Source organism: Budorcas taxicolor, chromosome 3, assembly GCF_023091745.1.
Source record: "Budorcas taxicolor isolate Tak-1 chromosome 3, Takin1.1, whole genome shotgun sequence".
NCBI lineage: Eukaryota > Metazoa > Chordata > Mammalia > Artiodactyla > Bovidae > Budorcas > Budorcas taxicolor.
Genome location: NC_068912.1, coordinates 83,651,752 through 83,673,328, shown reverse-complemented (window position 1 = coordinate 83,673,328; position 21,577 = coordinate 83,651,752). Strand labels below are relative to the sequence as shown.

At 39.1% G+C, this 21,577-nt stretch overlaps 1 protein-coding gene across 1 annotated transcript in view; it reads left to right on the top strand.

Annotated features, from left to right (window-relative positions):
- PATJ (PATJ crumbs cell polarity complex component) overlaps window positions 1-21,577 on the top strand; it is a 371,645-nt gene that overhangs the window by 297,460 nt on the left and 52,608 nt on the right. The window contains exon 34 of the mRNA XM_052636620.1: window positions 20,070-20,153. Within this exon, the coding sequence (XP_052492580.1) occupies window positions 20,070-20,153 (84 nt within the window). The remainder of the gene's footprint in view (window positions 1-20,069; window positions 20,154-21,577) is intronic.

The following is a 21,577-nucleotide window of genomic DNA, read 5'->3' as shown; positions in this document are numbered from 1 at the left end:
ATGACTACTGACTTGTAAAACCATAGCCTTGACTAGACAGACATTAGTTCCCTAAGGCACTAGGCAACTCAAGAACAACTTATGTTGCAGAAACCAGGGTCTTACTGCCTTCTATGTGTTTCCTGGTCATGCTCCCTCTCTCCTGCTATTAGGCGTTATCTAGAGAACCCTAGTGGTTCATTTGACCCCACTAGTGAGCCACCTGAACCTCAGTGTACACAGAGGCTTGTGTTTATTTATTAAAGGATTTTATTTCCTTCAGCTCAATTAAAATATTGTTAAAACTTTTCTCCAGGGTTCCAGCTAATTATTTCCTACATTACTCTCACTTGGCCTATGCTAGCAGGAACTGCTGTGTGTGGCTCCCCATGTCCACAGTGATGTTTTCATCAGCCTGGGTGGAATTGGGAACACTTGGAGTTAGCCAGCTTAGCAGCCAGTTTTAGCTCCCAGCTCTTTCATGGGTCTTTGCCTCTTTAAGGTCCCAGACTTTTCTACTATTTTGTGGTCTGGCTTGGAACACTCCCTGTTCAGCATTAGTTATTGAGGAAAGAAGTGAACTCTTCCTTAGAAGCTTCCCTTTACATATTTTGGTCTAGGTTACATTTTCAAATTGTGTGTTTAATAATGCCTTCTAGTTATATGTGATCGGGCCTTTGAATAGTCCATGGAAACACTTTGGCTATCCCTCCAACCACCAGTGAGCTTCTTCTGTACCCCAGAGGATATACACCACCGACAAAGGACCAGAACAGTTACCCAGACCCACATATGCATTCCAGCCTCTCAGCCTCTGCTCACCTCCCCTCAACCTGCTCTCTTTCTACACCTTCCCACTTCTTCCTCAAGAGTCTGCACCTCCTCCAGTCCCCGATGCAAGGCTTCCCTGGCTTCTCCAACTTCCATGATCTCTCCTGAGCCGATCTTGGAGCTGATAGTCGACCATCTACATATATGTCATATACTAAGATTATTGGGGTGGTCTTCAGAAATTGCTGGTTGACCATGAACATTAGGGATGTCTGCTTCTCATTCTATTGCCTCATTTTCCCAAACAGATGTTCTTGAATAGGAAATAAATTGAAATTGATATAAAGTTATATTTGAAATGAACCAGAGAAATTACATTTTAAGGAGATTCTTCAGTGAATTCTTCATAAAGAAAAATTAGCCCTCTGATTTATTTTTTGTAAATATGAATCTCTTAATAACTGCTTAAAATAAGACAGAAACTAGATTTTCCAGAGGAAGTTATAAGACTTTAATCAGCATATCTGACCTAACTGAATGAGTTTATTGGCTGATTTGTTTTTATTTTCCTTCTTCTTTTGTTGTTATCAATTTGATCTTTTGCTTTGTGAGGGTTGGCTAGATATACCTGTCTGCTCTTGGATCTTAAATACCGTGTATGTTTGTGCTGCTGGTTACTAGCTCGAGGGCTTCCACTGCTTGACAGCACCTCCTGCACCCTGGTTGGGAGGCTGTTTGAGAAACACTATTCTCTGCCTTTCTTGCCACCATGAGGCAACCAAAAAAAAATTCTTTAAGAGCATCTTGAGGTTCGTAATATATGCTTCTGCCTTTTGAGACTGTAAATCCCATTGTCCTTGGAAGGATAAGCACCACTTAAAAATGAGAAATGAGACACAGTTTTTATTTCCTAACCTCAGGTACCTCATCAAAAGCTGTAAGTTTGACTCACAAGTAATATACAGGCATGTTATTTTGGTGAGGCTGAACAGCAGGGGGATGGAAGGTGCTTTAACAAAGAAACACAGTGTTTACCACAACAAGTATCTTTCTTTTTTCCTTTCCCCACCTCCAAATTTTGACATAGGTCACATGGGATATACCAGCTAATTGACACTCCAGGTCACTTTATCCAATCAGGTCCTAGAAGTGCATCCAGGCAGCAGGCAGTCAGCAAACAAAGAGGAGACCGTATTAAAGGAATCGAGGGCAATGCTGAGATCTGCTGACAGAAGTTCTTGCCTTTGGACTTTTGATTATGTGACACATCCTTATTTCAGCTCTGGTGCTAGAGTATTCTAAGGGCTGGTGGTCTTTCTTAAGGCTTTTCCCCAGCCCTCCCAATTAAGGTTTCTGTGCCCTCTTTATTGGGTATCCAACAGATATTTTTTGCCATCTTTAGAGGTATTAAGCCTCTGGGACTTGGTCTGGACACCACATCAGTTCTATCTGCCATAAATAGTTTATCTGGAGCCAAGACAAATGGTTTCTAAGATCACAGAGAGAGAGAGAGCTCACTTAGCATCCCGTTGAATTTGCAGCCCACCATCTAAATAGACCTCTTAAAATACTAAGGTAATGCTGAAGTGACCACTTTGGGAAGGTTTATTGCACACCTGGGCCAATGCTCCTTGACAACCTTTGCCTCTGTTGCTTGAACCAAATGATGTACTCCCAAGTCTGCTTTTGGGGAGTGTGGCTCTTGTGTGATAGGAAGCACATGTGTGCTCAGAGGCTAGCCTTTGCTTACTGCTGAGGATACAAAGCTGAGTGAAGCAACCCTGCCCTTAAAGAGCTCACACACTCGTTCAAGTTGATTCTACTGCCTTTAATGTTTTTAATGAAAAACCCTAATAGGGACTATTAAACAGGGAATTTCTCTGGAAAGTAGAAGAAAGTAAAACTGTTGCATGAACTTTCTAGATTCAATCAATATGGGCTAGTTTTCATGTGTGTTTCTCATAAGCAGGTGCCATTAGTCTATTCAGGCTGCTGTCACAAAACATCACAGACCGGGTGGTTTAAAAACAACAGAAATTTATTTGTCACAGTTCTGGAGGCTAGAAGTCTGGGTGCTAGCACAGTAGGATGAGGGCCCTCTTCTAGGCTGCAGGTTCTCATATCTTTCCATGGAGAAAGGAGCAAGTGAGTTCTGTGGGACCTCTTTTATTAGGGCACTCATCCTCGAGGGCTTTGCCCTCATGACCTTACTTCAGTTCAATTCAGTTCAGTCGCTCAGTCGTGTCCGACTCTGCAACCTCATGAACTGCAGGACGTCAGGCCTCCCTGTCCATCACCAACTCCTGGAGTTCACCCAGACTCACGTCCATTGAGTCAGTGATGCCATCCAGCCATCTCATCATCTGTCGTCCCCTTCTCCTCCTGCCCTCAATCTTTCCCAACATCAGGGTCTTTAACAGTGAGTCAGCTCTTCGCATCAGGTGGCCAAAGTATTGGAGTTTCAGCTTCAGCATCAGTCCTTCCAATGAACACCCAGGACTGATCTCCTTTAGGATGGACTGGTTGGATCTCCTTGCAGTCCAAGGGACTCTCCAAGAGTCTTCTCCAACACCACAGTTCAAAAGCATCAATTCTTCGGCTCTCAGCTTTCTTTATAGTCCAACTCTCACATCCATACATGACCTCTCAGAGGCCCTGCCTCCTTTGAGGAGGGTCACTAAGATTTCAACATAAGAATATGAGGGAGACTAGATAAGGCCTATTACATAAAAGAGACAGTATATTGATTCCTATTTTTAAAATTTACCTCCTTCTATCTTATCTAGCCATCCTTTCATCCTGTCTCTCTCTTGCCCCCTTTTTGGTCTTGGAGTAGCAAATTTACATGAAATCTTGTGGCTCAGAGACTTGGAATATCCTTCCAAATGAAAGACCAAGGACTCTTACCTCTTATGATACTTGCCTTGTATTGCTAACACCTATCCCTAAATCCCTTGGGCATCAGAAATGTTTGCTTACTAATTAGAAGTTTTATTTGCAGTGTCCTATAAAAACTAAAATATAGCTCTCCGGTGTCATTAATTGGGGTTATTTTATTATCAACCTTGGGAATTCTAGAGAAGAGAAAGAAAAATATTTTAGAGTATTGTCAAAAAAATTAACAAAGTCCTTCCCCTTCCTTAGCTATTGGGACCTCCCTGGCGGTCCATTGGTTAAGCCACTGCAGAGGATGTGGGTTTGATCCTTGGTCAGGGAGCTAAGAACCTGCATGCCACATAGCACAGCCAGAGAGGGGATAAAAAAAAAAGGGTGTTGGCAGACTTGAACTATGTTTTTGGGATTGAGCAAGTGAAGTGAAATGAAGGTAAGTTTCTCCAGGACCTTCACTCTCTATTTTTCTTTCTCTGAGTACCGTTGTTAAAGGTCCCAGACTACAGACAATGTTTGTATTAAACCTAACAGGAAGCAGAGCAGGGTAATGATGCTAATTCTACAGTATCAGAATCCCAGATCTTTAACTGTGGGGCCTTGGACAAGAGCAACTTTCTAAGTTAAATCTGCTTCTTCCTTTGTAAAAGAGTGGTGATGACCAAATCTACCTCTTAAGGCTGGTATGGAGATTAATTAACATAAAGAATATAAAGAAATTTTCCTAGTGCCCGTCTACATTGAGTTCAGCAATGATTATTATTAAACATATTATCTTCAAGTAGGTCCTTTGCTCTCTTCATCTGTGTGTCTTTGGTATGTTACCCGAACACTGAGAAACATGGCTCTTTCCAGATAATTAGTTATTTGTTTTTCAGCATGAAGCTTTTAAAAAATGATCCCAGCACTGTTCTTAAAATATAATTAATTAATATCATCTCATTTACTCTTCACAACAACCCCATAGGAGAAGTAGTAGCATTATCCCCATTTTATAGGCGAGGAAACCAAGATACAGATAAGTTAGGTAACTTCTCCAAGGGTATAATTCTAGCAGTTGGTCCAGTTGGAGTTTAATCAGATGATCTGACTCAAAAGCCACAGTATTTGGGCCCCTTCCCTAGCACTACCACTCTGTGTCATCAACCTTCACCTGAAAAAGGGAGTTATCCATCTCAACACCAGAGCTCCTTGAGAACAGGCCTGCTTTATTTTATTTTGTATCTTTAGTACTACCTTACATTGCCTTGTACACTTAAAAAGATGACTCCATCCAGCCTCATGATGCTCACTGTGAAGTCCAGCCATGTCAGCCTCACTTAGTTCCTTTAATGAGTCTTGTTCCCTCTTGATGCAAAGCTTTTGCACATACAGTTACATCTGTCTGGAATGCTCCTCTGACCAGTTTTAACTATAAGCTAGAATATTCTGTTCATTTGGGGGCATAATTATATGGTTGACAAGAATATTGTTGAAACCACATTATCTCAGGAATAGTTGAACAGACTGCAAAAGGGAAGACCAGAAAGGATGATGACGACTTTCTGCAAACACATAAGGTTATCTTCTTGTGGATGAAGGATGAGAACAATTCAGACGCTCCAAAGGGACTCAGTGAAAAACAAGCTTCACATTATTTTAAGGAAGAACTTTCTAAGCATCAGCTGATCAAAGATGAAATGAACTTCCTGGGAATAGTGAATGCCCCATCTCAGGGAATATTTTGGCAAGCACAGGTGGCCACTCTGCAAGAATATTAGTAGTATTAGGCTTTTTTGTTTGTTTTTGCTTTTCAAGATGTATTTATTTTATTTGGCTGTGCCAGGTCTTAGTTGTGGCATGTGGGATCTAGTTCCCTAACCATGGATCAAACCTTGGCCCCTTGCACTGGGAATGCAGAGTCTTAGCCACTGAACCACCAGGGAAGTTCCAGGCTTTGGTTTTTAATCAGGGTGGAACATTTACCATTTTAACTCTCTTTTTCAAAATGATGACAATATAAGAAGATGCATTCTCCTCCCACCCTTTGCATTCTTATCTCACAAATTTCTTAAAACTTTGGAATCTAAAGTTTTTTAAACTAGAGAATAAGGTTCTATAATTATTGTGCTGCTGTTTTGTTTTAGGGAAACTGGTCATTGTTATCACTTTTGCAAAGGAACGTTCATAAATATAACTCCTAGTTGCTATACTGGTATTCTTCTGGGTCTGGAGGTAGCTTATCTCTTTGCAAGAGGCATACGATTAGACTAGAGCAGTTGTTTTATCTTTATTTTCTTGGTACCATCCTGTTGTAAATGAGGTCAGTGGATTCCCAGGATAGATTGTAAAATTTAGGTATTCTTAAATAACAGCAGTCTTTCTTGGGCCTCCCAAGTGGTTCAGTAGTAAAGAATCAGCCTGCCAATGCAGGAGATGTGGGTTTGATCCCTGGGTCAGGAAAATCCCCTGGAGGAGGGCATGGTAATCCACTCCAGTATTCTTGCCTAGAAAATCCCATGGATAGAGGAGCCTGGTGGGCTACAGCCCATGAGGTGACAAAAGAGTCGTACATGACTTAGCAACCAAACAATGACAAAAAATACTGGGAATGTCATATTCAGAATCTTGTAATTTCTCTCCTACACCTGTATTTTTTTTTTCACTTCCTGATTTAATACCAATTTAATTCATTCTTGTTGAACATAAGCTCTCTAGGGCAGAAATACATTAGCAAGAAGCATCATGGTAGAAGAACTCTATTTGGATACTATGTGGTAAAGTTCTTCCATCTAGAAACTGAAGTGAAGAATATCTGGCCTTAAGCTGAAACCATGTGTCAGGTTCTGAAGTGACCTGGTTTAAGACTTCAGCATGTCACTTGCCATTGTTTAGCTGTTACAGCTTCTGACTGTTTAACTGTAGGACTGTGGCAACTTGAAGCACTAGATATTTTTTAAAGTAAGCAGAGTAAAAAGCCATTTTATATTTGATTAAGTGTTTTATTTTGCTATTCCCCTTCAAATGAACTTTGCACAGTCTATTTCATGAGGAGTGTGGTTTGCTTTGGCGTGTAATCCCCTAAAGCCAAGTTCCTTTTATTGTTATTGCTTAAGTCATATATTTTTATACAAAACATCTTATTACCTTAGTTTTATTTTAAATCAAAGCAAAGTTTGCAAAATGTCTATGAATCACACTGAAAGAATGTTAACGAACAGGGCCTCTGAATTTCCAGATTTGGGCATTTCTGATCTTAAAGAATATGACCATAAGCAAAAATATTATGCAAGCTGAGTAAAATTTAGATAAATAAGTACCAGATGGAACTATAGGGACTTATAAGCTTTAATGCAAATATTATACCATTTCCTTAAACCTATATTTCAGTATGAAAAATTATATTCATATTGATGAGTATCAACTTTTTGTTAAATCAGACTTGGCAAAGGAACTCCATTTTAAGTAAATATAAAGCAGTTTTTTTCTGAGCTTGAAGAGAAAGCTTTTCAAAGTCTTAAAATGTGAAACATTTTTATATATTCAGAGAAATTCTTCTGTTAGCTATTTTATTGCTGTGATTTTCATTCCATATTTTAGTTATCTGTAAATAGTGTGCAAGAATTTGAAATCCTGGAGTTTAAGTTTTAGGATAGCTTACCTAGTCCATTGCTTTAACACACACACCCACACATACAGACTGGTGTTATTGCTTGCTATGTAACTGATCATTTAATCCTTACTCTTGCTTTTTATGTCAAAAGAACCTCTATTGCTGATTTAATGATTATTTTGTTGCCTATAGTTTATTACCTGAGAATATATCCATGTTCCAAAATAACAGGTACTGAACACTGTGATCCATTCTCCTTCACTTTGAAGGAAAGGTTTGATAGGTATAAATCTTCATACCCTACCCCAAGCACATTAGAATAGATGAATAAATTGAGATTAGGATGTAAATAGACTCTTCATTCCTTTTGTAGCAGTTTTACGGAGACTGTTCTGAGATTCTTTGAAAATTTGTGTAGTGAATTCTGTTTAAAAGTGAGCAGAATAGAGAATCCAGATTTTAAAAACTGTGATTCCAAGAAGGATAGATAAGTTCCTTTGACTCTTGCTGGATTCCCCTGTATAACTGTAACCCTCTCAGGTTCTCTGAACAGAAACAATTATATATTCACTCTTTGAAGTTGGCAAGCAAAGCTGCATCAATTTGACAAATACTATACTTCTTCGTAAATAATTATCTTATTGTATCCATGGTGGGAAAGCAGTATATTAAATGTATGCCAAATTATAAAATTGTTAAGTAAAATGAAAAAATAAATTGTCTTAAAGGAACTATGACAATTATTGACCATATTCTGCCTTGGGTCCTGCATGTCCTTATGAGATATTGAAAGTAACCTCCTAACTTTTTGCTTCTTATGAATCAGTGAGGGCATGTTAAATGCTTTTTGCATCAAAGAAAGGGAAAAATTCTTGGTCTGTTGAAAGTGGGGAAGATTAGTTACTTTTCAACTTCTTTTGAATCATCTTTGCATTTTACCTTTGTCATTGATTCAAAAAATATAGATCCACACAACACGCTGAGTATAAGCATAATAATACATGCCACAGCATAAGAAAAGTGCATTAATTCTTCCAACCTTGGATTACAACCCACTGCCTCAGTATAGTGAGAACAGCAGAGGACTGCCTTTGTCCACATGAGTCCTGCCATCTCTGTTATAGATAGCGTTTGTCCGCCTTTCTACTTCCATCAGGTTTCACGTTAGGCTTCTCAGTTTTGATGTAGTGAAGTATCACCAGGGGAAAGGAGGAAGTACAGTTAGTTCTTGTTACTCATGGTAATTATGGTGTATAAAGACGCAGCAAACCCTGAATTAATGAATACTAAACCATTACTGCTAGAGGAAAGACATAGTTAGATTCCTCCTCCAACCTCTGGTCACAGCATTTTTAACAGATGAGAAATATATAACTTTGTTTTATGTGTGTTTCTGATCAAAGATACTTGATTCACTACATATTGTTGATTAATTAACATTGAATGGCAAACAGCTCTATAACTCATAACTGAACGAAGGTTGTCTAACACATGTATTTTCTTGGTCAGGCCCATAACAGCACAAAAATGCGAAACACATGGTACTAAAAAAGACTATTTTAAGGAAGCTTGTTTCTGGTCTGAGAGCTGAAACAAGAAAGGATATTGCTGCCTTGTTATACCTCAGCTGTGAATAAATGAATCTAGCAACTAAAATTTTTCACCACTCTGCTTATATCCACAAATTACCACGAGTGCACCTAGAGCATGTATTTGGGGAAGTAGGGGAATTTGCAAATATGGAATCCACACAAAATATGTTTCAACTTGATTGAAATAGAAAAATAAAAATATTTAGGAACAGGACTCTTGTAATCTGGTTTATATCTTATTGGCATTTGGATGGTCCATTGAACTTAGCCCTGAGCAGTCCATAACTTGAGTAAAAATAACCTAAAATATCCTTGTTGAATAATCTTTCTTGGAAAAGAAGCAATCAGTTATCTTCTAGGATTACCAATATAACAGAAAAATTAGAAATTAAAAAAATGGGTGAAGACTGGTGTCATTCATCCTTAGAGTCATGAATTTTGACCGCTCTGACATATATGTATTTTTGTCCTTCATATACCAGATGTGCCTCTTAAATCTTATATATATATGCACTGGGAGCCCTCATTAGCAGTTATTTAATGTCTATTTGGCTGACACTTTGTTTGACATTATTGTTCAAGTTGCTAAGTTGTGTTCAACACTTGGTGACCTCAGGTACATGTATAATCTTATTTCATCCTCAAACTCTAGCAGGTAGGATTTGAGTTCTATTTTACAGAGATAAAAACACTGGTCCAGAAAGGTTAACTATCTTAATAGAAATATCACAAAGTTATGATAAGTGGCAGAGCTAAAATCTGAACACAGGTTTTTATGGCCATAGCCAAGACCACTCCACCATATGTTGCCGCCTGGTGGCTCAGAGGGTAAAGCGTCTGACTGCCTGCAATGCAGAAGACCTGGGTTCGATCCTCGGGTTGGGAGGATCCCTTGGAGAAGGAAATGGCAACCCACTCCAGTATTCCTGCCTGGAAAATTCCATGGACGGAGGAGCCTGGTAGGCTATAGTCCATGGGATCACAAAGAGTAGCACACGGCTGAGCAACTTCACTTTCATTGTTTACAGGCTGGAAGAGTCCTCTGGTCAACTTGATAAGTCTGTAGTAGATAAAATTGACCAGAAAATTTGTGCAGCTCTTTACAGATTGAATTTGAGCTGACCCATTGACTTGCTTTGGCCAATAGTAGTGAAAGTGGCATTTTGTGGCTTCCAGGTGGTATTGAGAGGCTTTGCTGCGAAGCTCTTGTCCTCTTAAAATACTGCCACCATGAGAACAAGCCTGGACTGGCTTCCAGGAGGAAGACATACCATATGGAGACAGCACTTGGAGGAAGAGTGACCCAGCCATCCCAGCTGAAGCCCCAGCCAACCTAACTGCAAACTCACAGGAGAGCCCAACTAACACAGGATAGAGCAGAACTGTCCAGCTGAGCCCAGCCCTAAGTTTCACCCTACAGAATTATGAGCAGACAAACGGTTAGCTTTCATTTTAAGCCATTATGTTTTGCAGCAATAGATAACTAATACACTGTGATCCAGCTCCCATCTTTCTGATCTCTCTTAGCCTATAAGATTTGGGATTCTTCTAGTCTATTAGTTAGAAGGAGTTCTTATTCCTAGGCAAAACCTAAGCATCAGTGTAAAACAAAGACTTTCTCTGCTTTGCTGGATTCATCAAGGTCTAAAGTTTTAGAGCTGGAATGACTTTAAAAGTCATGTAGCTCAGCTCTGTGCTTTAGTGATAATGATGTGTCATGAACAAAGTGGTTCTTGCAGAATTGGCTACTGCAAGAGCTGTCAGAAAATTTGACTCATTTTATTTCCGGGTCCTTCTTCCATACTCTGCTGCTTTTTTTTTTAACCTCTCTTTACATCAAAGCTCAAATCACATTCTAATTGAAATGTAATAGGAAAGCTTGGTTTTTAAAGGATATGTTCACAAAGGATTTATAATAGAAAAGAATCATGTGCTTAAACATTCCTCCCTGTATTTATATTAATACAATTTGGAGCCTATCAACTTTGCTCAAAGTGAGATATACTTTAGCAGTTTCAACCCACACTTTCTTTTTGAACTCTGTAATGGCCATAGACATCACAAATTAGTAACTTAGTACTTCTACATGTGTTTTGCAATATAGAGTTTAATGTAGTTTTGGTTTGCACCTTTTATTATCCATTGATTTGACTTTCCTGCTGAGAAGGTGGTCTATAGTATAGAAGACATGTCTGTATGATTTCTGAATTTTGACAGCCATAGAGGGGAACTTTATTAAATGATGTTTAAAAGGAGCATTAATCCTCTAAGGCTGCAGATATAAACCATCACTTCTGCCAAAGGAACAAAAATGCCCATTTTATATATAACATTTAAAATTATTCTTTTAGTCTTCATAGATCTTTCTTATTAGGAGGGATTTTTTTTTCCCATAAAGCAGGAAAGAAGGATATAACATTTTTATGGATTATTGGTAAATATATTTTCCACCTAAATGTGAAGTTTAGTATGAAACTTTCCTGTAGTTAAAATGTCCCTTAGGAGTGGATATGGGGACTTTTATGAGTATGACAAAGTTTAATTCCAGGGTGATCAAAATTAAGTAGCATGTGCCTTCAAGCAGTAAAATTAAGCCATATTATATACAGTTCTTTATATTGAGTTGACCAATTGGTTCAGTGAATATGTTGTTCAATAAAGTCCTTGGTAAAAATGGAAAATGTGTCTTATTATTACTTAAAACTGAATGAACTTTTTGGCCAACCTAATAATAATATCTGTTATACAAATCTTTATCAAAGTTTCATCCTAAAATGCTTGTTAAAACAATCCACTGAATATCTAGAAATGAAAACTGTAAAATGTCATTCTATGGAAATAGTTCACCCATACAAAGGTGCTTCAGTTCATAGGAGATCCTTAATTTTTCTAACACATGGCTTCTTTAAGTGTTATAGGCCTATTGTGACAACAGTAAAATTTTCTTTTGCTAGAATGACTGGTGTGTTTATGAGTTACTTTATCTACTTGTTGGCAGCTTACACAGTAAAGAAAATGGTGATTGATGGGCTGAAATGTCTGATGACTCTGACTCTATTCAAGAATATGTTACTGCGTGCTGTGAAATTCTTTTCCAGCAATTCAGTTTAAATCCCCCTGGAGGTGTTTGTGATTTTTGTGGGGCTCTGTGATAATTAAGTCCCCCATACTTGGCTTTGTAAAATTGCTTTCCAAGCTGAAGTAAATCTTCTGGAAATTCAGATGGATTTAATATCCATTTGTGATGGATATTTTGGTTGTGTATCACTTTTACCATCAGAAACTTGTTTGGGTTAGAGTAAGATTATGACATGCTAACCCTGCCAGCCTCCTCTTTCTGGGTCATTTTGATGCCTTTTTCTATCTACAACTAACTTCTTGATAATCATTTAGCAAACGTTTATTGAAGGCTTTACTCGGGGCTCAGCACCAGGATATAGAGAGAAGTTGGTAACACTTCCCATCTGGAAGGGTTCCACTGAGGGTAGGAGGCGGTACAGGACCTAGGTCTATGAACAAGCCATCACAATACCATAATTTCAATAATACTAAGATGTAGTAGTGACCACCAGACAGGTTGATCCACTTAACCAGGCAAGAGAGTCAGGGAAAGTTTCAAAGAAGAGGTGGCTCTTGGGTGGCTCTAGTAGAATTTCATGAAACAAAGGAGGGAGCTTAAAGAGGGTACAACCTTCAAGCATCTTGTGCTATTGGTACTTTCCAAATATAGATATATAGAATAACTACAAATATACAGGAAACTTATTACTGTATGTTTCTGGTTAGGGAAATTGAGTGAAGTACAGATGCTGGAGAGAAACTTCTCAGTGTATATTATTTTGGGTCTAACACCATGTACAAATTTTCTTTATATTTTAAAATAAATAAATACTGTTGTTTTAGGAATGGAGACATTAGGACAGTGGTTCCTTAAACAATGTGATGAATCCCCTCACCAGCTCTTTCTTTCTGGCTGTCTGTTTTTTTTAATGTTATCCCTAATTGTGGAATAAAGGTGTTTCTTTTTTCAAGTTAGACATGTCTCAGAGAGAGAAGTTTTTATGCAGAAGATTTTCCAGTGTCTCTGAAATCTTGCCTTTCCCTTCTGTTTGGAGGAAACCCATTATTTGAGAGGCTCTCCCAACTCACTCTTTCAAATTCTCTGGCTCTAGAGTTGGCAAGTCAAATGAGTAATTTAGAGTATCCAGAGGAAACTATTGGTCTTATCTCAGGCAGTAAGTAAACAGGCCATCTTACTTAAATTCCTATTGTCCCAATGAAAGTCACACAACTACCAAGAGGAAATTAGTTTATATATATATATATATATATATATATATATATATATATATATATATATATATATATATGTATATATCAATCTTGGTTATGTATAAATGATTCTCAAGTCTGCCATTGGTTAGGAGAAATTAATCTGTTGTCTTGGATTGAACCCTTTTTATTTTAAACATTGATTTATCACTTGTATATAATGTGATACATTATATAGAAATAATTGTAATTTCTACTCCAATAGAAAAAATGGTTCAGTGAATAATACAGGTACACAGAAAGAGGACTAAAAAGATGAAGGAAGGAAGGAGACAGGTATTTCAACAAAATTGATGCCATTTGGAAAATCCCAAGTTCGTTTTTAGACAAATACAAAATAAAATATTTAAAGCAGATGAGAAGCTTGCAATAGTGGTAGGAACACAGGTTTTGGTGTTAAATAGTCATCCCAAATTGCAATTTCACCTTTCCTCCTTAGAAGCTGCAAAGACCTGGTCAGGTCTGACCCTTCTGAGCCTTCTTTTCCCTAACTGTACCCGAGACTAATAATACTGAACTTGCTTAGTTGTTATGAGGACTAAATGGCACAAATGGAAAGTGTGTGGCTTCTTTGGCACAGATGTTACATAAGTGAGATGTTAGCACTTCCTTACTGTGTGCTGGCATTGTACATGAAGCTTTATGTATAGGTAATATTGTTTAAACCATAAACAATGAGAAAGCTGAGAGGTTAACAGTTTTCCAATGGCCAGAAGTAGCAGGACCAGGATTTGGACTAAGTTTGACTCCAGAGGCCTAGCTCATAATCATTTGTCTCTACAGCTTCTTTCAGCAAAAGCCAGCAACCCACCCACGGGGAAATGATTAATAGGTTGCTTAGGTGGTAGGGGAGGTCTAAGAGGGAGGGGATATATGTGTACATATAGTGATTCACTTCTCTGTACAATGTAAACTAACACAACAGTAGAAAGCAATTATACTCCAACTATATACATATATATGAAGACCACAGAGAGCTCAATAACAAAAAATAAACAAACAATTTAAAAGAAGTCATTGGTGCTGGTAGATGTGACCCTGACTGCTGAGTCAGGAAGCAGACAGTGAATCAGACAAAACAATGGCAGGTATCAGGTGACTTAGTCCAGGTGAGGAACAAATTACTTCTGGGAAGGGACTGATGCCTACCTGAGCACGATGTGAATCTGCCATTCTGCACAACTTGCCTTTGGACTCTGCACAACCAAAATCTTCACTGCAACAAGTTCAGGATGTAACAAGTTGTCAGCTTCCTCTTGGTAAATATATAAAATGTGTGGAGCCAATTCTCTGACAAAAGCTCATGAGTTCAATTTTTTTCAGCTATTGCTGCTCCTAGATTTTTTTTTCCTCAACATATTCTAAATGAATTAGGTCTGAAGAATGTCACTTACCAGCCATAATCACAACATCGTGGGTAAGTGTTTAGATGAGTACATAAGTTAAACATAACATTGATGTCCAAAGTTCTTTAGTATAGCTGACATGGAATGTTATTTAAATACGCAAAGATAGGAAGTGGGGGGAGGTGTACAGCTGGTGGGGGAGAAGGCACTCAGAACTGTGCCAACGAACAGTTTTGTTTGAATAGCTCAAGAGCATTAAAATTAGGAGAATACAATGAGCAGATTAAGAATCATGTGTATGCTGCTGCTGCTGCTGCTAAGTCACTTCAGTCATGTCCGACTCTGCAACCCCAGAGACGGCAGCCCACCAGACTCCCCCATCCCTGGGATTCTCCAGGCAAGAACACGGGAGTGTATCGCCATTTCCTTCTCCAATGCATGAAAGTGAAAAGTGAAAGTGAAGTTGCTCAGTCGTCTGATTCCTAGCGACCCCATGGACTGCAGCCTACCAGGCTCCTCTGTCCATGGGATTTTCCAGGCAAGAGTACTGGAGTGGGTAGTCATTGCCTTCTCCAAGCAGTATAATCAACTCCAAATTTTCATTTGACATAATAAAGGTCAATCTTTCATCAATGAGCCACTATTTCATCTAATCATACTTTTTTTAAAGCAATAAGTAAAATTTTAATATAGCCTTGTCAAATAGATGCCTAAAATATCCCAAACCAATATCTATTTTACTATTCTGTTCTGTGCTATGAACTGTATACGTTTTGAAAAAGAAATCCTTTTTTTTTTTCTTTTCCAATTCACTAGCCCACATTTGTAATTGAGCTGGTAATCTCTACCTCTCACCTCTGTCACCCCCAGTTAAAACAACTATTGCAAACCACAGCTTCATAGAGCACATGGGGTACACAAGGGCACATGGTAAGAAATGTGACCTTTTTCTATCATCAGGTCAGAGTATCTCATATTTTCTTGTGTTTTCACTGATGAATTTAAAACCTCAGCAGTAGTCAAGTTGATAGAAAGGAAGAGAGTTTTCAATCCAGAAAGACTCATGGACCAAAAACAGATCCTTAAAAGTAATTTTAGCACTTATTTGAGCCTATTAACAGTATATTTGTTTTATATGTGACAGTTCATTGAGCACTCAGAAAGTATCTCAGCGTTTTGGATTCAGGCTACTTTTACTGTATAAAAGCTCCAGTAGGTCTTTTTCTTCTTTCTGAGTATGAACAAAGAGAAATTTCCCATTTGGCTTTTGTAATGTTCCAAGATCAAAGGAGTTTATACTGAAAATTCAGCTCTATAAAAGCCATGTGTAGCATGAATTCAGTCTGATTCTCCCAAATCCAGTGCAAAAGGGGTGTTTGGCCATCAAGCTTTGAAAACCAGCATTATACAGGGTATAACTAGGACCCTGCATTAGTTTCTGCCTTCATGGAAATGGCCCCTTAGTGTTATCTTGGCAGTGTTGTTGGGATGGCCTGAAGCCACTGACCTAGCAAATTTCCTCAAATTGTTCCCCTGAAACAGTGCAGAGAAAGAAACTCTTGGCGGTATAAATGCTCCCTGGGTCTGGAAATTTCATAAGTCAGAATTAAAACAAAGATTGGTCTAAAGTCTTGTTGGTGCAGAGTTTGAAACATAAATTGTCTGGAGCAAGGAACCTTTCCTGGCTCTTTGGCGCTGCCTCTCTAACTGTTATAATAATAAAAAATGTTTTCAGAACTGTGTGGTGATAAAACGAAAGCCTTTAATATTAGAAAGATATTTGGAATCTAGATTGGTCATCTGGTTCAAGTCCTCTGGTTTTCTTTTACTGCTTCTCCAGCATTTGTATAGGAAACTCACTTTTCTTTTATTATTTTTTTTTGAAAATCAAGTTTCATCCTTATTCAGTCACTAAGTCATGTCGGACTCTTTGCCACCCCATGGAGTGCAGCACACAAGGCTTCCCTGTCCACTATCTCCCTGAGCTTGCTCAAACTCATGTCCATTGAGTCAATGATGCCATATAACCATCTTATCCTTTATTGCCCACTTCTCCTCCTGCCTCAATCTTTTCCAGCCTCAGGATCTTTTCCAGTGAGCTGGCTCTTTGTACCAGGTGGCTGAAGTATTGGAGCATCAGCTTCAGCATCAGTCTTTCCAATGAATACTCAGGTTTGATTTCCTTTTGGATTGACTGGTTTGATCTCTTTGCCATCCATTTGGAGGTTTTTCTTATCTTACATATTTTGTAAGAAATATTTCATTCATTTACTTCAAGTCAATTTAATTCTAATTCTGAGTCTCTATACTTCTGGACTGAAACAGTATCATTGTCAGTCCTTTTGGAGGCCCATTAGCTGTCAGGGTTCTGGTTCTGTCACAGAGCAACCCTGACACTGGGGACCCTTGGTCACTGTCATCAGTTCACCCTGGTAATCACCAAGCCATGCTTGCCCTAGCCTGCTGATCTCTTCGGAAGTCCTGCCACTTCCAGGCCCTGATGCTTGGGACTCAGGGCTTCTTTCAAGGTGGGATCCATTACACCTAGAGTCCCGTGCCCTTGACCATTGTGTGCAGGTTCTTGCAACTTGTGTGTGGGTGGGTGTGGCAGGGAATGGGAGGACACTGGGCAGCGTGGGGCTCAATTCCTCAGTTCTAAGGGGACACACAAATCTCCGTTTCTAGTCTCCATTCAAAAGCGTTTTTCTGCATTTCTCTAATAATTAATGATATTTAGCATCTTTTCATGTGCCTCTTGGCCATCTATATGTCTTCTTTGGAGAAATATCTCTTTAGGTCTTCTGCTCATTTTTTGATTGGATTGTTTGGGTTTTTTTGTTATTGAGCTGCATGAGCTGTTAGTAGATTTTGGAGATGAATCCCTTCTCAGTTGCTTCGTTTGCAGATATTTATGTGGAATCTAGAAAAATGATACACTTCAGTTCAGTCACGCAGTCATGTCCAACTCTTTGCAACCCCATGAACTGCAGCACGCCAGGCCTCCCTGTCCATCACCAACTCCCGGAGTCCACCCAAACCATGTCCATTGAGTCGGTGATGCCATCCAACCATCTCACCCATCCTCTGGTGTCCCCTTCTTCTCCTGCCCTCAATCTTTCCCAGCGTCAGGGTCTTTTCAAATGAGTCTGCTCTTTGCATCAGGTGGCCAGAGTATTGGAGTTTCAGCTTCAGCATCAGTCCTTCCAATGAACACCCAGGACTGATCTCCTTTAGGATGGACTGGTTGGATCTCCTTGCAGTCCAAGGGACTCTCAAGAGTCTTCTCCAACACCACACTTCAAAAGCATCAATTCTTCGGCACTCAGCTTTCTTTATAGTCCAACTCTCACATCCACACATGACCACTGGAAAAACCATACCTTTGACTAGATGGATCTTTGTTGACAAAGTAATGTCTCTGCTTTTGAATATGCTGTCTAGGCTGGTCATAACTTTCCTTCCAAGGAGTAAGTGTCTTTTAAATTCATGGCTGCAGTCATCATCTGCAGTGATTTTGGAGCCCCCCAAAATAAAGTCTGACACTGTTTCCACTGTTTCCCCATCTATTTCCCATGAAGTGATGGGACTGGATGCCATGATCTTCATTTTCTGAATGTTGAGTTTTAAGCCAACTTTTTCACTCTCCACTTTCACTTTCATCAAGAGGCTCTTTAGTTCTTCACTTTCTGCCATAAGGGTGGTGTCATCTGCATATCTGAGGTTCTTGATATTTCTCCAGGCAATCTTGATTCCAGCTTGTGCTTCTTCCAGCCCAGCATTTCTCATGATGTATTCTGCATATAAGTTAAATAAGCAGGGTGACAATATACAGCCTTGATGTACTCCTTTTCCTATTTGGAACCAGTCTGTTGTTCCATGTCCAGTTCTATCTGTTGCTTGCTGACCTGCATACAGGTTTCTCAGGAGGCAGGTCAGGTGGTCTGGTATGCCTGTCTCTTTCAGATGAACCTGTTCATATGGCAGGAATAGAGATGCAGACATAGAGAATGGACATGTGGGCATGGGGGTGGGAGGAGGGGGTGGGGTAACTTGGGAGAGTAGCATTAGCATGCATACACTACCATATGTAAAACAGATGGCTGGTAGGCACCTGCTGTATAGTGCAGGGGGTTCAGCTTCATGCTCTGTGGTGACCTAGATGGGTGGGATGGCGGGGAGGGAGACCCCAGAGGGAGGGGATATGTGTATACACACAGCTGATTTACTTTGTTGAACAGCAGAAATTGTAAAGCATTGTAAAACAACTGTACCCCCAACAAAAACAAAGGCACCCAGAGAAGCACACACAAGAAAGTGCTTTCCCTCTTGCAGCGGTCTGCCAGCACACCTAGCACCTGCTTTGCCATCGTCTTTTCAGTGCCCTTCACTGCAGTTTTATAAGCAGTGGAAAGAACTAGTGACTTCTGGTATATTCAGTTTTCAGAAACTGAAACACCACAAAAATCCCCAAGGCAAGGAATTTCAAAGCTTGACTTCTTGATCAATATGATGGGGGAGAGGGGGGAAAACTGTATGAACATAGCAGTTGAGTATTTTTTAAATAGTCTTACCAAAACATATATATGATTGGGTGCTCAATCAGCTCAGTCATGTCTGACTCTTAGCGAGGCCTATGGACTGTAGCCCACCAGGCTCCTCTGTCCATGGGATTTTCCAGCCTAGAATGTGATACATAGGTACAAATTCATCTGGAAGGATCCTTAGGAAACTGAGATAGTTGATGGTGGTTGTTTCTGGGGAGCTGGACTGAGCGCCAGGTGCAGAAGGCAGTCCCTTTCTAGTTCACCACACCCTGTAGTTTTGCTTGAGTCCTTTATATTGGTATTTTGCACATGTTATATTTATGATGATAAAAAATTTAAGGTTATTAATTCAAAGAAAAAAATTTTTTCATTCATTAACCATGAGACACTTTCCTCAACCAAGCCTTACCTATCTTAACTAATTGTCCTGATTCTGTGGCTCAGAATCTTGAGTTCAGGAGTTAATCTGCCCAAGATTTCATGATGCCCAAGAGTCAGGATTTGAGCCCACATCTATTTTACACATAGATCTGTGAATGTCCTTTCCCCCACCCCATGCTCTGCCCTCCAGGGCTAGTTCATTCCACTAAGTTCTTGTCTTTCACTGCCCAAGTAATGAGGCCAGACAGACCCCCTTCATCAGGCCACACATTTATGCCAAATCCTTGAATACCAATAAATACCTGAAACCATGTTTCAAAATATACCATAAAAAGTAAATAAGAATGACACATAGTTCACGTTAAGTTTATACACAGCAGCAGCAGTGCAGAGTTGACAGTAAAGCACATGGGGGAAGTTTAACTTGAAATGTTAGGCAAAACCAGTCCTAAAAGAATGAAAAATAAACTTAGGAAAAATTAATTATACCTCTGAATATACCATAAATGTGTATTTTGTTTAAGTCAAATAAAAATGGCTTTATTAGCCAATAGCAAATTATGAGTTGCTGCCTATAGTTTCATTGTTGGCTTAAGGAAACATTCTGGTTGTCAAAAATTAATAAGCATTTGTTTTTTTATAGGATGCGATAGTTATACATGAAGTCTATGAAGAAGGGGCAGCAGCCCGAGATGGAAGGCTTTGGGCTGGTGACCAGATATTAGAGGTATGTGATTATGCATTCTGGTTTATACCAGCAAGTATGGGTCCTAATTTAGTGACCTTGATCCACAGTCTGTGTACCAATTCACAGTCTTCTACTTAATTATTTTGTTGTAGTCACCAAGTTGTGTCTGACTCTTTTGTGACCCCATGGACTGTAGCCCATCAGGCTCCTCTGTCCATAAGATTTCCCAGGCAAGGTGCCATTTCCTTCTCCAGAGGATCTTCCCGACTCAGGGATTGAAGCCATGTCTCCTGTACTGACAGGCAGATTCTTTACCACTGAGACACCTAGGGAGCCCCTACTCAATTATATCCTCACTTATTTCTTTCTCAGTGTGACAAAACATGTACTTTATTCTTTGTTTCTTTTTTTGATGTCTATCAAATAACTGTCAGTAGAATCATGACAGGTTATCAATCTAAATCTGTCTGTGAAAACTTTTTTTTTAATTAAAGGGGAAAGTACAACTAAACATTCTATAATCAGATGAAACTGTAACTTCGCAATTTGATTTTTTTTTTGCTTCCCTGCTATACCTTACTAAGTTCCCTTCTAAAAACACATACATATAGATGTACACATAAACATGCACATCTAGTATTTTAAAAAACTTTATTGCAGCTTTAAGTATTAAGATACTTTTCTTATTCCTAGTAAGTATTTGCATCAAATGGAGGTCCCTGCCCTGGCACCTTTGTTTCCTAGCTGATGAAAATGTAGAATTCTCTCCCTTTAGGTGGTATATGGTACTTATTAAAAATTGAAATGCTTAACTTGCCTCTTTTTAAAGGGCTCTCATTTAGCAAAGGTGTTAAAGCCTTTTAAAAAGAGCTGAGGCTGGCAATGTCTAAACTAGGGAATGGATGAATGGAAAGTTAATGCCAGGCATTCTGGTAGGTGAAACTAAAGAGCTTTTTCAATGGTGTGAAACTTTTAGGCAACATTTCTTTCTTTCATTGGATGAATTTAATTGAATAGTTAACATTTTATGGTGGATATGTGCATTTTTGCTTTGCAACTTTAATATAGCACATTATGAATGACATCATAGAGTTTTATTTTTCCCCTTGGTGGTTCAAGTCTGCCTCCCAAGATGAAACCAGAGATATAATTAAGGGTAGAAAACACAGGCAAGAAGGAGTTAAAAGAGAGACCAGGCTGACTGCATATTAAATTCAGGGCAAGTTATAGGGTTTCTCTGCAGGCCTTTACTGTGCTTCATCATTGGATTAGGACATATTCCCAGTGCACTCATTAAGGTGCAAGTGTATGAGGTTAGAAAAATAAATGTAGCCTCTTTGGGAATTGGCGTGACTGCTGTAGCATACAGCACCATTTTTTGGTGGTCAGGAGTTTTGAGAGTTTTTTTTTCCCCCTCTGTAGATTTTCTAATTAACTGGTACTATCATAGTTGGCTTTATAGA